This window comes from Typha latifolia, chromosome 1, assembly GCF_019914945.1.
Source record: "Typha latifolia isolate L0001 chromosome 1, TyphaL0001v2, whole genome shotgun sequence".
In the NCBI taxonomy this organism is placed as follows: Eukaryota; Viridiplantae; Streptophyta; class Magnoliopsida; order Poales; family Typhaceae; genus Typha; species Typha latifolia.
The window spans coordinates 19,779,021-19,794,312 of record NC_133086.1 but is presented as its reverse complement, the minus strand read 5'-3'; the positions used below and the strand labels follow the sequence as shown (position 1 = coordinate 19,794,312).

Here is a 15,292-nt window from a genome sequence, read left to right as displayed (position 1 = left end):
TTACCCACTACTGCTAAAACTAGAAAATTCCAAGTGAAAATTTTGGCATGGAAGTTAGCTGAGAGATCACGGGATTTGAAGGGTTGATAGGAACGAGAAGCTCAAAGTGATCAACGAGATCTTTTATTGCATGGACGTCATTGGAATGCGTATGACAATGAGATTTGCTACAGGGACCACTAATATTAGCGTTTGCATGGATAAATTAAATTTTTTCTTTATATATATATATATATATATAGAGAGAGAGAGAGAGAGAGAGAGAGAGAGAGAGAGAGAGAGAGAGAGAGAGAGAGAGAGAGAGAGAGAGAGAGAGAGAGAGAGAGAGAGAAGATTATTAGAGTAAGCTCTTTTCAGTCTCTCCTGGCATGGAAATTCAAAGCGAAATTTCTGAGATCATAAGCTAGGTTCTGTCAATGCCCTAGTCAAGTTAAAAATGTGCTGCTGAAGATATTTATATACGTATAAAAAGATAGATAGATAGATAGATAGATAGGTGTCTTTTTTGGACACGGAGTATTGTGGAATAACTAAGCTAAGGTGAGTAGTAAATTCTTCTGTCCGTATATGAACTTACTGCAAATTCCACATGTTATGGCCGTAAATTTCGCCTTGTCATTATAGACTTTATTAAATTTTAGATCATCTTCGAAGAATTTTGATAGAGAAGTTATTTCTGGAGCATTCCCCCCTTATTCGCCACAATTTCGCCGTTACCTTCCAGTCAATTGTTTTATCACTTTAGTGACGTCGAACAGCATTAGCCGGCTATAACTCTTAGCGTGCAGTTAGATAAGCCTAACCTTTTCAATAAGAGCTAGCAAGCACTGGCCCTCTCATTATTACTTGTTACTAATATTTAGAATAATCTCTTACTTTCCACCATGGATGTTTGCAACTAGCTAGCAAACAGACGATCCCTATAAGTGTAGTAGTAGGCCTCGTTGTCTGCTTTAGTACATATACATATATATTTAGAGAGGTGTTACTCCGTAAGGGCATGCACTTGATTGCCAGAGGGTGTTGCTCCGTAGGGGCATTCGATCGCCAAGCAAGACCCAATTGAGCATTTTGCTCCAAGAGGGTCGTCATCTTGGTCTAGAGAAGCCTTCGAAAATAATAAGATGTTCGTATGAAACGCCTCGAGAAGTTTGGTAGACGTGAGTAAGAGATCAGGAGCAGGTCAATGGGGAGGAAGCCTTGTTGCTCTAAGGAAGGACTTAATAGAGGAGCGTGGTCAGGTCGGGAAGACAAGATCCTCATTGAGTACATTAAGACCCATGGAGAAGGGAAATGGAGAGACCTCCCAAAGAGAGCAGGTGAGAATTTGCATGCATACTGCGATGTGGGCACCAACCATTTCATCATAACATCATAAGATCTCCGGTGTCTTAATTTTTGCACATTGCTCGTGTGTCTGATTTTCACAGGGTTGAAGCGATGCGGCAAGAGTTGCCGTCTTCGATGGCTGAATTACCTGAGACCTGATATCAAGAGAGGAAACATTTCAGACGACGAAGAGGACCTCATCATAAAGCTCCACAAGCTCCTCGGTAACCGGTAATAGTTCTATCGCATTTGCTTATATGATTAAGGTATATAATTGAGCATTCATTTTATTGCCATTGACTTGTGCAATTGCATGTACAAAGATGGTCCCTCATAGCAGGCAGATTACCTGGGCGAACAGACAATGAAATCAAGAACTACTGGAACACAAATCTTAGCAAAAAAGTTGAGCCCCAGCAAACTATTAACAAGCCTAAAGCAAAAGTTATTGGTAAAGTTGATTCCTCGGAAGCAGCCACTGAGCAACCCCACAGTGTTATCCGGACCAAAGCAGTGAGGTGCACCAAGGTTTACATGCCACCACAAGATGATGATAACAAGCTAAACAACAACCTAGGCCCTCAAGATGGCGACTCCTCCGACTTCTTTATGGACTTCAACATGGAAGAACTCATGACAAGCTTTCAAGATGATGGCCTCTTCCATCTATGCATCAATGACAACGCAGATGATTGCCATGTAATGGACAGTGATATTGCAAGTGGCTCCCTTTGGCTTAGTGGAGCCATGCAGGAAGACTGGAAGAAAAACGATTGCCTTGACCAAAACGTCGCCTCTGAGATTAGAACTCTGGCATCTCTGCTTGATTCTGAAGATGAGTGGCAAGAAAAATGATGACCTGGTCATGGGGAAATTTTCTGCCATCATTAATAGTACATACATGCAAACACATCCATCTCCATGACTCCATGTAATAAAACCTCACTGCCATATCAAATAACTATTTCTCATGCTTCTTCTTTTGTGCTTGCATGCAGTAAGTATACAAGAAATTTGACACATCGAACTAAAAAGTACCTGTGACTTAAGGTGATAAAGTAAGGAAATATGTCTTTCCGAGTAGGTTATTACATATAAGAAAATTCTTGTTAACTATGCCTTCTATTGCCAGAATGCAAGAGGTTCTACAAGTGCAACACATTAGGACAATTGTGGGTACAGATAAAAACTGACATTCTTATAGTCACACATGATACGACATATGACTTTTTTTATAAAATATATGATTATTGCATATGACCATTGTAAACCTTCTATCTCCATTGACTTGGGAGAGAACTTAAAATCATTGGGACAATTCTACATTCTGCAATTTAAGGTTTTCATTAGCAATTTATACTGTCACTATTACAGTTTCGAATGCATAAAGAAACAGGTAGTTATATAACAAATGAATATACATGCACATCATCAAAAAAACTAAATGTTGAAGAATTCATGTACTCAAAAGACATCATCCATGAAATTTCCATTGGATGTGTAGGAGACCATCTTAGGTAGTTTGTAATATTTAGACAAACAATCCTTGAGCAACTTTTCTTTTGTTCTCTATTTTTCTTTTTTAGTTATTGCTCAAGTTACTCTTGCATGGTATTTATAGTTTCCTATTCTATGTCTACTATGCTTTACTACCTCTATGCAGATATGTTGGTAATGTACACACAACAAACACACAACCATACATAAAATACATACATATATATATATATATATATGTGTGTGTGTGTATGTACTTCTCTTTTTTTTCTAAAAAGCGTAACTTTTTATTATATTATGACTAGTGACAGCAGTGTCATTCTATATTGTTTAATTTCTTACTTTATGATCTGCTAACACTGACAGGTAAACACTATGCCATATGCACCTTTAAATACTCTAAAAAAACTTTAGAATTTTCAATAGATATAGTTTTGCACAAAGGGCTCAGACCCCATAATTTCACTTAATACTTTAGGGATTACCATTGACGCGTATTTACTTATAGAACAGCAAGGATCACGTAGAAAGTTCACTTTTGGCATTTTAATCTTTACGAAGAGAACGTAACATCAGTCCGGCGTCATCCATTATCGCTGGAGACATTGCATTACATGTATTACATCATTCCTTACACAGAGATGTAAGTGATAAGCTATGCTGACGAACGAATGGATTACATCATTTTTTAAGTCGAAGGTAAGTTAAAAAATGGTTTTTACTTGTTTCTATAAGCGATAAGCTATGTTGATGACTGGATTACGTCATTCTTAAGTCGGTAAGTGATAAATTGTTGTCTATTTGTTTCAAGTGTATCGGATTAACACATCCCTATTTGATGGTTGTTAAAATATTGAATGGCACATTAGTCCACAAACTGAAACTTTAGTGCTATATTGATGAAATACAAAAGGAAAAGAAAATGGAAGTCCTCAATTGCATTCTAGCAATATGATGTAGCTTTGTGATGACACCAAGAGCAACTGACAATAGTGTCAAGCATGAGCAACTTAAGGTCGAAAAAAACATTTTACAATTCTTAGGTTTTTTCCCACTGGTACTGAAACAAGTGTGGTTCATTGATAAGCTAAATAAAAGGCAACACTCATACCAAAATAAAATGATGAAGAAGAAACATAAGCTGGAAACATTTACTAGTCAGGATATTTTAGACTCTTGTCGGCAACAGGATATCTGATATTCTTATGGTTAACATAGAATTAGAAATTCTATAAGATACATGTAATCAGAAAGAGCAATTATATCATGTATGTACTATGTAGGATCAACATGCTAGACAAGGAAAAGATCCCAATGCAATATTTCATCAAATGAACCCTACTGGTCAATGGCATGGTTTCTTTCTTTCAATTCAATTTAAACAATCATTAGATTGTTTTTATTTTCTTCAACCACTCTAACTTTTGCTACTTGTAATTAAATTGATGCAGGGTAGGGCAAATAGAAATACTTCCTGTCTATGTGGGAGTAGTGGAGTACTGCTAGCTAAAGATGCTTCCAGTATTCAAAATTATATATATATATATATCATATAGTTGTAACTATCATAAACGGCTATGCTATGCTGTAAAAGGCATGATTTGGGTAATATTTCCTGGAAAGATTAGATCCTTTAAAGTTTAGCTTCCTATGACCATCAAACTTAAAGTGCACAAGAAGATAAAAACTAGATTCACCTAGAATAAAATCTTGACTAACCTCTTAACAAGTTAGTTCTCATTCTTATCATGCTGTTCTTTAAAGATCATATAAAATCTTTTCTTATGCATCTAGTGCCAAGAGCTGAGAATCCTACAAATTCCACTAAGAATTAAGATAGAATCACAAAATCGCTTGGTATTCACATTAACTAAGCATTTCATGGTGCTGATGATTCAACATGTGCTGAGAAAACAACTTGCGTTGGGAAAAAAAATACATTTAGATAAGCCCAAATTTCTTGATACAGGATAGAGACTACTGATTAATGGACACTAGCATGAGTAGCACTCACTAACCAACTTTCAAATTCTCAGAAGAAAGTTAGCTGGAAACCCCCATTGAAAGCAATGGGATGTACTTGCATGCTGCAATGAGCCAAGAAGTCAACTCCGGCAGATTGAATCTACCTATCAAAGTTGGGATGATTGACCGATCCAATTTGTTTGAGGACACGATTTATAATAAGACGATTGGACCTGCTTGATTGCGGCAAAGTACATCCAATGGTTAACATCTGCAATTTTAATCGCACAGCATCTGGTATAGTCTTTAGGAATGACTTATAATACAGACAAATGTGCAAGTTCTCATTATTTAGGATGTGCATTAACAATGTTCAAAGAAACTACAGAAATTTTGTGCGGTGGCATCTGACTTAAGTTTCGCAGGCATGTAAACTTAACTACTGAATATTCTAATTGCTTCAGTGTTTTTTATTAGAAACAAAGGTTTCTTCTTGGATTATATTAACTACTCAATATGAAATTGTGGATGAGGCATCACACATGGACTATACAAGAACTCCAAGTAGTCAGAAACCCAAGTAAAATCCCGAATTGGATCCAAAATTGACGGGCGTACAATCTCTCTGTTCTGTGTGTGAATGCCGATTGGGGAATGAGAATGAAACATCCTTGCCTAAAGATCTTATTTATCTCTTATTCTTCTTGATTCCTCTGTTCTTTTTAAAACTACTCAAAAAAGACCTCTCAGTTATTCGAATTATTACAAATAAGGGATCTGTCATTATCAGTCAATATCCAGAAACTTTAGTTAGCCTAAGAAAACAAAAATAAAAGCAGAGAACAAAATGGAACTTTCCAGAGTGCAAACAATCATTGATCATAACATAGCTGGTTTAAGATCACTTAGTGGTAAGGAATCGTCAGAAACAATGGATCCGAATGAATACCAAGAGGGTGACTCGTACAGTGATGAATACTTTCTCTTTACTCTTCTAAATTATTGGCACGGACCATCATGGTGGACCATCCTTTCCTAATTCCCGGACAGCTAAAATATCGCAATTATACAAAAAATAATTAGAATTAAACTCTAATGTACAAAGTGCAAGAATTTTCTAACATAACTATGCGAAAAAATTAGAGCAAAAACAACAAACTAAAGGTTAGCAGTCATACCAAAAATTGCAACTTTCACGCTACGATTGCATCAACATATCAAAGCCCTTCTAAATAGATGATGCGAGCACAAGAGTGAAGTAAAATAGTAACAAATCACACCAACATTTCTTCAAACATGCTGAGTTAATCCCCCAAGAAGCTGCATTACAATTTATATATGTTCTTTTTCTGAAAAGAGCAAAAGATAAAAACGAAGAAAGCACACCTGATAGGAGAGATGGAATCGTTGGCGAGCCGTTAAACTGCCGTCGCCGGCGGAGCGGACGAAGAGGAGAGGGTTGCGGGCGGAGCGACCAGGACGAACGGAGAAAGCGGCGTGAGCGGTACGCTACACCGCGTGATTCGGAAGTAAAGTAAAGTAAACGGGCCGTAACTGGACTACAGCCCAATAAACGTCTGGACTTCATTATATGCCGAAAAATACTAAGCCCAGCCCAAGAAAAAGATTAGTAACGCACCACTTCCCAAAAAGATCATCTCGGCCGTCCATTTGAGGTCTTCCGATGTCCGTCCTCACGGCTCACAGCACGCCGTCTTTATAACTAGGGTTTTACTTCTCTTTCGTTCGTTCTCTCTGTAGGCTTCAACTCGAAGAGCAAAAGGTGGCGGCTGAGATGATCATCTCTAGATCTTTTTTATGTTAGGCGTAGTTTTGGTATCTCTTGATTACTGAGTTCCTCTGTTTCGCCTTTGATTGCATATCTTCCAACTATTTTTATTTTTGTTTTCTTTCTCGAAAGCTACTATTTAGCTCATCTTTCTAATCGTTGTTTGAGGATTGCGTCATCTATAAAGCAAATAGGTTGATATAATACCAACTTTGTGTCGGAAGATGACGATATTAACGTTGCCATGGATGCTGATATGGTTGTGAAATAGTTCACATAATGTTTCATGACACCAGCCATTCCTGTGCTACATCCTTCTTCGCAATATATATATATATATATTTCTCACTTTATTTATTTTTTCTTTTGCTTTTTAAAGTATCATGAGAATTTTTTCACTTTGTTCTCTGACCTTCCATTGGTTGCTCTTATCGTTCTATTCATTTGAGGGGATCCATCGAGATGCTTAGATTACTCGCTATCGAGTTTGTCAGGCTTCCTGCGTCTCTCGTGTATGCTTGAAGTTTGGAATGATCTCCAAAGTATCGTCGGTGATCTCAAATTTTTTGCCTTTCCTGTTTTGATTAATCTCTGTTGTCGCTTTGATTCATTACTTTCAAATTTGATCTTGAGGTTAGAATTGTTTGTGTTCTCCTCTCAAATTCAAGACTACGCTCTTTTGGCGTTTTAGAGGCGAAACAGGACAACATCTCCTCTAGATTTGTTCAGAATTCATGCAACAGTGCCGAAGCGTAGATGGAGATCAAGCTACTACTTGCGTTATGGCTTCTAATCGTATTCTTGTTTTAGTTTCACAAGTTCCTCATCGAGGAATGATATGCCTCAAAACTCGAAAGGGATCGGGAAAAAAATTACAAAATGAAATCGTTTCTTCTATAAAAAAAAAGTTACAGAAGAGGCGATAAAGTATATGATAAGTCACAATGTACGTGTGTCTTCAAGAAGATGTTTAATACGTACTTACATAATAAAAATAAAACTAACAAGATTTAATCCCTGAATCTTACAAGATTATGTTGACGAAAAGAAAATAATATTCAGGTAATTTGCTGATAATCAATGGTTTTATGATGATTGTATGAGGATTACGTGAATAATGTTTTTTTTTTAAAAGAAGTCTATAGGGCATCTGATCTCATATCTCATATCAAGTAATATTTGTATAGATATTTGTTTTAATAGATAGAGAAAGACAAAGAAAAAAGGAAAGGAAAAAAATTGTATTTAATTCATTATAGATTGTCTAATTTGAAAAAAAAAATCTTACGAAAAAAGAGATAATTTTACGTCAAAAAAAAAAGCGTTTTTATTAAGAAAAAAAGTCAATTGAGTGCATCAAAAGCATATAGGTAAGATTTTACGACAGTTTTTCTCTATTTTTCTTAGTATTGTGGACAAAATTGATAAAGGGACTCTCTCATTCCTGTATTCCTGTGCGAGCAGGGGGAGCTCAATTAGTATGAGGTTTGTCTCCTCGAAGAGATGGGTGGGTTGGGCATTAGATAACTCAGATATTATATTATGGGTCTCTACTGGCTCTCGTACCTTCAAGCTTCTCATTTAAAGTTTTGAACTCATGCAGTATAAGCATAGGGTTGTGTCACCCCCCGACGGCCTCCTCAAAGTGGGAGCTCTTAGTCGCACTTGTTAGGTTGTAGTAATCATCACTGCTTGAGATACATGAGGTCTAATTGAGTCTATTAGTGATAGTCACGAGTCTTAACCTAATCTAAGACCCTTGACTGTTTTGATATCCTGCTTGCCTTCAAACCCACCTTACTGCATCTTTCTCTTAGTCTCTTCATCAAAAAGAGTTCGTTGGCTCATCCAGGATTTCATTGCCCTATTCATCAGGAAAACTTAGGCTTTGTTCAAAAGTTACCTGTAGATATAGTTTTCCACTCGGGAGTCTTGGTGTGAAGGAAGTTGGATTAGCGAGGGAGGGAACCGAACTCGAGGAGAACTCTTATCACCAACGTTGCTACGAGCTTCAGAACATTTGGAAAACCCAGAATACTCTCATCTTCAGCAACAAAAAAGAATCATCTCAGTATATATATATATATAGGTTCAAGATTGTCGCAGCTGATATTCTCCATGGGTCAAAATCACCTCCAGGGCCTTCTAAAGCAGCCCAAGGCTAAAATCTAATGGATCGTTTCAACTTGCCCTGTGCTCAAAATGAATGCTTATGGTGCCTTTTTGATAAAAAAGCACAATGTGTTTATTCGATTGCTCCAAACTAATGTCCTAAGATTGGTCCTCCTCAAATGCCAATCTTTGGGCCTATCCATTGACTCTAATTGTGATGTGATAATGCTTAAAAAGTATATTTAAATATCAGTAATACTTTTTATTTATTTATTTAAAAGTTAATTCTATTAACTAATTGACTTTCTCAATTTGGTAAATCTCTATTCTTTCTATTTTGTTTCTGAGAGAGCTGCATTTCCTAGGAATGTCTAAAATTTGTATGCAAATACACTAACCTATCCAACGGCTAGGAAGTCGTTCTAATCTTTTGTGGTTATTCTGCTTACCTTTGATTAAAAAAAAATTAAAAAAGAAAGCGAGATAAATATGAGCATTTTTTTTGTACCATAGAGTTAATTTTTTATCAATCAGTTTGATAAAAATTTAGTGGTTAAAATCTTCAATAGTACAATAGGAATTAAAGATATTATTAGTTCTGTAGGTAATTATTATTTTGTAAATATATAATTTTGCACATAATTTTTTTACAATTATATTATTTTAATATTTATTAAGTAAAAGACACATATATTCTTATATGTTAGTAATGTATATATATCAAAATAAAGTTATGGATGTCTTTTAAATTAACTTGATGAAAATTTAATTATATTTTATCTCTTTGATTATTTTTATTATTTATATATATCTCTCATTAGTTTAAGATTGATTTAAATTAAATTTTAACATATAGAGATAGAGAATTATATTTAAATTGAAGTTTATCTCCAAAGAATTAAATTTAAATTATTTAATATTAAATGATATATCTATTAAGGCATAATTATATTTAAGAAATTTTTTTTAACAGAAGGACGTGTAGAGCTTTTCTTCACTACCGTAAAGTTAATTATTTATCAATCAATTTGATGAAAATCTATTTCTTAAGATCTTCAAGGTTATAATAGAAAATTTTAAAAGTTAGGCGCACGTAATTAAATTTTTTTGATTAATATATTAATTTTTTTACGTAATATAATTTTAAAATTGGTATAAAAAATCAGTACCGAATATGAAAACTGACTATTAAAGCTGTTGAATTAAGATTATAATTTTTAAAAAATAATCCAAATATTTGCCGATAAATATACCATAACCAGTGCGGTAAATCACACCTGCAGCCGAAGCGACAGTTCGAAGAACATTTGCGAGAAAAATATAGTATATGAATCGCACCTGCAGACCAAACCCTCCCATCGCCGCTCTTCCGCCATTAGGGTTTTAGGTGGCCTCTCTCTCTCTCTCTCTCCCCCTGCGAATCTTCTAGGGTTTATCATTTAGATCTCTCCCACGTTTCTCTGGCTCCAATTCGTTCGTTCTTCTCGAGCCTCCCGCAAATCCTCTTCTCCGATGGCCTTCTGGGGTTAGAAAGCTCCTCCCCTCATCTCGACTTCCTTCTCGACTTCTACCTCTTCTAACTCGTCTCCGTCCCTTTTCTCTATCTTTCTCAGGGATCGAAGTGAGGCCGGGGAAGCCCTATACTCATCGCTACGACAACGCTCGTGGGCGGCTTCGCGTTTGTCAGGTCACTCCTCTCAGATGATTCTAGTCAATTTCGAGTTCATAATTGCTTGTCCTCCATTGGGGTTCTCTTTCTTGATTACATAATTTGTTATGGTGAATGATGCAGGCTACGTTGGGGAATGGCAAGGCGACTACAAAAAGTTCAGTCCAGTGCAATGTTGGCAATAAAGCGCCCGTCTTGCTTTGCAGCTTGATTCCTAATGTGGCAGAGACGTGCCATTTGGAGATCGAGTTCGAAGAGGAAGAGGAAGTTATCTTCTCTGTCCTTGGCCAGAGAAGCGCTCATCTCTCGGGTTATTACATTCGGTCCAGTGTCAACAATGGAGGAGATGAGACGTATCTTTCTAAAATTGTACTTTTGATTGATATTTTTTCCCAAATTTCTTGTTACTTATTGTGGAGTTTGTCATTGAATTGGTTAGAGATTCTTATGGAGAAGACATTGCTGAGACGGATAGTGAAGCTTCAGACTATGGAAGTTTTGACAGTGAAGATGAGTACGAGTCCGACTTTATTGATGATGGCGACATTGAGATGTTCTCTGATTCTCGTCGCAAAAGTGGAGGTAAAATTTTAGTTCACCAAGTTGCTTACTAACTGTGGACCATGATCCTTTCATCGATCAAGGGAACTTAGTTGTGTAACTTCAATATTGTATTATTGTATGCTGGTACTTTTCTAATACTCTTAAGCATAAATTTGGCCTAGAACCTGTTTGTTGCTTCCTATAAGCGTTTCCAAATTTGTTTAACTTATACTTGCTAGAATCACAAGAATGTTTTGTGTCGTGCTTCTTTTCCTTTCAGATTACGACTTACCAATTTGCTGAATACTTTTCCAAAGTAAGTGAAAATGAAATATTTCTCTGAATCCAAATGACAGTAGTTGAAAGTATAATTCAAATAATTTATAATAGACCATTATTTATAATATGGTTCTGCAACTTGGTGGTATATTTGAATATGGTCCCTTGATTTCTGTTTTGTGCAGCCATGCATTCCTAATGCAATCCATGCAGTAGGTAAGGTAGGGATTCATCTTTGGCTAAGAAATAAGGCAGGGAATGTTGATGAAAGCTTAATCATAAATTTGAATTAGAAGGAAGGGAAGCTACCTAATATATGGTAGCATTATCAGTATCCATATACACTAGTCCCTCATAACATTGGTGCAGAGCTCTCTGTATGATACAATAGAATAAGCCATGATATGCCATTTGAATTTCTCTGTTGTAAACCACTATTCTGTAATATCTGTGGCCGTGGTGTTTTCTAAGACGACAAAACCACTTCATAGTTGCTTTCTGCTTTGAGATTAGGACTGCAAACTTGACCAGGACATGATTTTTTAACTGTTGCTCAAGGTTATTATTATGCAAGTTGGTATTTGACTTCTTAACATGTTGCTCTGGATGTGGTTGGGAATGTATATGTATCTTGATTTTGTACCCTGATCTGACCCAGCAGACTTGGTTCAGAGTTCTGCTTATGATAAGTTTCTATTGATCAGAGCCAAGAAATATCGTTAGGTGGGTTCATTGTGGGTTTTGCAAACTTGACATGCTTAAGGTTTTGCCGTTTTGGGTTTTGCAAACTTGACATGCTTTAAGGTTTTGCCGTTTTGGCCTAACATCAGTTCAGATATAGGTTCCCTTGGAAGTGGAGGTTGACTAACAATTGACATCCAGCCCATTCCATGCCTTGTGTTTGATCTATGAGATTTTCTTTCCATTAATCTCTTGTTATTCTTAGGACAGTTTTTATTTCTATGTTGTAGTTGTCATCGAGGAGATTGTGGAAGATGACAAGCCAGCAAATGGGGATGCAAGTCGTCGGCGCTTAAAGAAGAAGCATCAGGTCAGTGATAGTGATGATGGAGATGATGGTTCTCAACGTCAACTTGTTGCGAAGCCTGCCGTCTCTGAACTACTGGAAAGTGAAGATGAAGATGGATTTCCTTTATCTTTTTCTTCAACAAAGAAAAACAATGGCGACAATGCTAAAAGAGATTTAAATCCAAATGATAAAACAAACAATGAGGATAGGAAAAGGAAAATTGATTCTATCATCCAGAATCCTGAATATGCAAGGTATGTGCGACTGTAGTATTTGTCATGTAAAGACCTTTCTTTGGGTTTACTTGTGTAGTAACATGTTATAACTTCTTGAGTAGGGATACTTCACAGGCAAATGTTTCTTCGAATGACGTTGGAAATAAAGGCGTACTGAAGAAGAACAAAAAAGCAACTATTGATGGAAGGGTAACTGGTAAGGAGAACCAAAATGGTGATGATCAAGGGGATGCAGATGCAAATACTGAAACCAAAGAAGTGGCTGTCTCAGAAAATGATGCAAAACCAAAGAATAAAAGGAAGGAGAAGACCAAGAAGGCAAAGACTACTGAGACAGAGAATGATGATTTGGCTGATGCAATTGACGGAAAAGCTAAAAGTGATCAAAGTGAAGTTGCTACTGTTGATAGCAAGGGCCAGGATTGTTCTGCCAAACCAGAGGAGCTGCGGAATGACAAGTATTTCTGTTGTTTTTCTCTTTATTCAGTATTAAACTGCATTTTTTTGATGCATTTGGTTAATGTTAGAATATTTTTACATGCAGGGATCAGAGCAGTCGGAAACTGAAGAAGAAAAATAAGAAAAAAGTGGTTAAAGATGATATTGCTTTAGAGGGAGACAGTTTATCAGTTGATACTGCAGTAAAGGTTACAGGAGAGAGTAACCAGCAATCAGAGATAAGCATGTATTAAATCACACTTTATTGCTGAATTGAAGTGCTATCTTGTGTTATTTCCCACTGTTTGTCACCCACATTGTTGTGTGCACAGGGGTGTTAAAGATAATGCTGATCCTGCTGGGCAAGAGGTCCTGAAAAAGAAGAAAAAAAAGAGCAAGAATCATGACAAGGATGTAAACAATAAGCTGGAGCCAGCTAACCTAGCAGAGGCAGAGGACAGAAAACAGCCCCTTAAAGCAAGGACTCATGGTAACGGTTTGATCATTGAGGACCTACAAATGGGCAAGCCTGATGGCAAAAGAGCTTCCCCTGGGAGCAAGGTAAGGTCCTTAGTGTTTGCCGAATATTTAGTTCCATGATGTCTATGTTGCTTGCCACCTTGCTTTAAGTCAAATGAAAATATGGTACTTGTTAATCCTAGCTTATTGCACTTAAGTTGCTAGGAACAAGTCATTTTCTTTACAACCCTGTCAGACGAGTTGTACTGACTAAAGAAAGTTGGTTTATTTTCCTTCAAGGTTTTTGTCAATTATATCGGCAAGTTACAAAATGGAAAGATATTTGACTCCAATGTTGGCCAAAGACCATTTAAGTTCCGCCTTGGTATGTTCAAATAAACTGATGCCTTTTGATAATCTACATTCTTTTAAATGTTGGTTTACAATTAAAGCGGTTATTATTTCCATCATTTGCAGGTATTGGGGAAGTTATCAAGGGATGGGACGTTGGTGTTAATGGTAGTCATCTTAGAAAATTTAATTATGAAAATGTGTCTTCCATCATATTTTTCTATTGGAGTATTGATCTTCTACTTTATTTTATCGACTTGTCTAGGTATGCGAGTTGGTGACAAACGAAGACTCACCATCCCCCCAGCTATGGGGTTTGTATAAAGTCACTGGCTTTTTCGTCGATTGCTCTCTTCCTAACTTGATGTGTAATATTGAATGCTGAATGTTTTTTCTATGCAGTTATGGGGACAAAGCAATAGGAAAAATACCGAAAAACTCGTGGCTTGTGTTTGATGTTGAGCTGGTCAATGTACAATAGGCTGAGGTAAATGCTGCAAGTTTGCCAAATGCAGACGGTGTGCTGCCAAATCCTTTTGGAGAATTTATATGCCATTTCTTGCCTTGCGCATGCAGTGTTTTGTTTTGGAAGGTGATATGAGAACCAGGTAGGATAGTTGATTCCTGGAATTTTCTTCAGCAGTTTCTCGGAAACATCCCTGAGTTTAATTTTGATCGATTGTGTTTCCTAAGCATCGACTATGGTATAACAATTCCATTAATGTAGAAATTTTGGTAGTGAAAGGCCAACTTGGATTACTCCAGTAATAATACTATTGAAAATTTGTAGTATTTTCATGCGAAGATAAGCGTGAGATAGAATAAGAATTAGCATAAAGTGTCGATTATAATTTATCTGTTTTTATCGAGGCAATCTTGACTAACTCCATTCTGTCGTGTGTTTCACTTGTGTCTCCTTGTGTCTCGTTTGATTGAAAGATAACGTAATTCATGGATAATGTTATATTAAATTTTTATCCATGGTTTAGAAGAGAGTTTGATTGTAATACTAGAATAAGTTCTCACTTTTTTTTTATTTCTAACTCTAAGTTAGAATAGAAAAATAAGAATTTAGTGGTATTAGTAATATTATAGGAATATTAATTATGATATTAGTTATGTTACAGATAAGGGTCTATTGTTGTTCAACCAGACGACCAAACTAGGCCTTACAATCTCAACTTCTCAAAAGTTAACAAAGACAGCAGCCTACAAGTCCTGTGTGACTCCAACTAAGCATACTTATCCGTCCAAATCCAGTGTTACACCATCAACATCCGTTCAACTCACAATGCCATGACTCCTTTCTCTATCAAGTTGGTCAATATAACAGTCAACTGGTATTCTGCCATGGGTAACTCCTTAATTGCTCATTTGAGGTCCACATAGGTATTTTGTCGAGCAGCACGGGCGCGCGGCACTATAGTTGTTATCCCCTCGTGGTGTAGGGGTAGATGCCGACACGATTTTGACACTGGATCATTAGAGATCTTTAAGCACCAATCCATATAACTAATCCCATGAGCACTGGTACCCATTACCCTGCACAAAAAATTATCACTAGCCACCCAACCCCGAGGTTGTTCATGAGCTGG

At 36.6% G+C, this 15,292-nt stretch overlaps 2 protein-coding genes and 1 long non-coding RNA gene across 3 annotated transcripts; 2 read left to right on the top strand and 1 right to left on the bottom strand.

Moving 5' to 3' along the window:
* The first annotated feature begins 838 nt into the window (after positions 1 to 838).
* Positions 839 to 2,300, top strand: LOC140800914 (transcription factor MYB1-like). Its single transcript, XM_073155850.1, has 3 exons — positions 839 to 1,319; positions 1,431 to 1,560; positions 1,653 to 2,300. The coding sequence occupies exons 1-3, from the start codon at positions 1,187 to 1,189 to the stop codon at positions 2,182 to 2,184; spliced, it is 795 nt and encodes a 264-aa protein (XP_073011951.1). The 5' UTR covers positions 839 to 1,186; the 3' UTR covers positions 2,185 to 2,300.
* LOC140800923 (uncharacterized) lies at positions 1,591 to 6,297 on the bottom strand. Its single transcript, XR_012111327.1, has 4 exons — positions 6,178 to 6,297; positions 5,970 to 6,090; positions 5,741 to 5,841; positions 1,591 to 2,188 (listed from the first exon to the last, which is right to left on the bottom strand). It is a non-coding gene; the product is annotated as an uncharacterized lncRNA (long non-coding RNA).
* Positions 6,298 to 9,965: 3,668 nt separating this feature from the next.
* On the top strand, positions 9,966 to 14,489 carry LOC140780784 (peptidyl-prolyl cis-trans isomerase FKBP53). The gene is made up of 12 exons (XM_073126541.1): positions 9,966 to 10,217; positions 10,306 to 10,379; positions 10,485 to 10,714; positions 10,801 to 10,943; positions 12,155 to 12,467; positions 12,551 to 12,907; positions 12,994 to 13,134; positions 13,220 to 13,448; positions 13,647 to 13,731; positions 13,824 to 13,865; positions 13,963 to 14,011; positions 14,100 to 14,489. The coding sequence occupies exons 1-12, from the start codon at positions 10,205 to 10,207 to the stop codon at positions 14,176 to 14,178; spliced, it is 1,755 nt and encodes a 584-aa protein (XP_072982642.1). The 5' UTR covers positions 9,966 to 10,204; the 3' UTR covers positions 14,179 to 14,489.
* The last annotated feature ends 803 nt before the right edge of the window (positions 14,490 to 15,292 follow it).

What these genes read in the sequence shown, in the direction of transcription:
- LOC140800914 (XM_073155850.1), top strand. Translation starts at nt 1,187, where the DNA reads ATGGGGAGGAAGCCTTGTTGCTCTAAGGAAGGACTTAATAGAGGAGCG. An exon ending in AGACCTCCCAAAGAGAGCAG is followed by an intron (nt 1,320 to 1,430) that starts GTGAGAATTTGC and finishes TGATTTTCACAG; the next exon opens with GGTTGAAGCGATGCGGCAAG. An exon ending in CACAAGCTCCTCGGTAACCG is followed by an intron (nt 1,561 to 1,652) that starts GTAATAGTTCTA and finishes GCATGTACAAAG; the next exon opens with ATGGTCCCTCATAGCAGGCA.
- LOC140780784 (XM_073126541.1), top strand. An exon ending in AACAATGGAGGAGATGAGAC is followed by an intron (nt 10,715 to 10,800) that starts GTATCTTTCTAA and finishes TGAATTGGTTAG; the next exon opens with AGATTCTTATGGAGAAGACA. An exon ending in ACCATTTAAGTTCCGCCTTG is followed by an intron (nt 13,732 to 13,823) that starts GTATGTTCAAAT and finishes CATCATTTGCAG; the next exon opens with GTATTGGGGAAGTTATCAAG.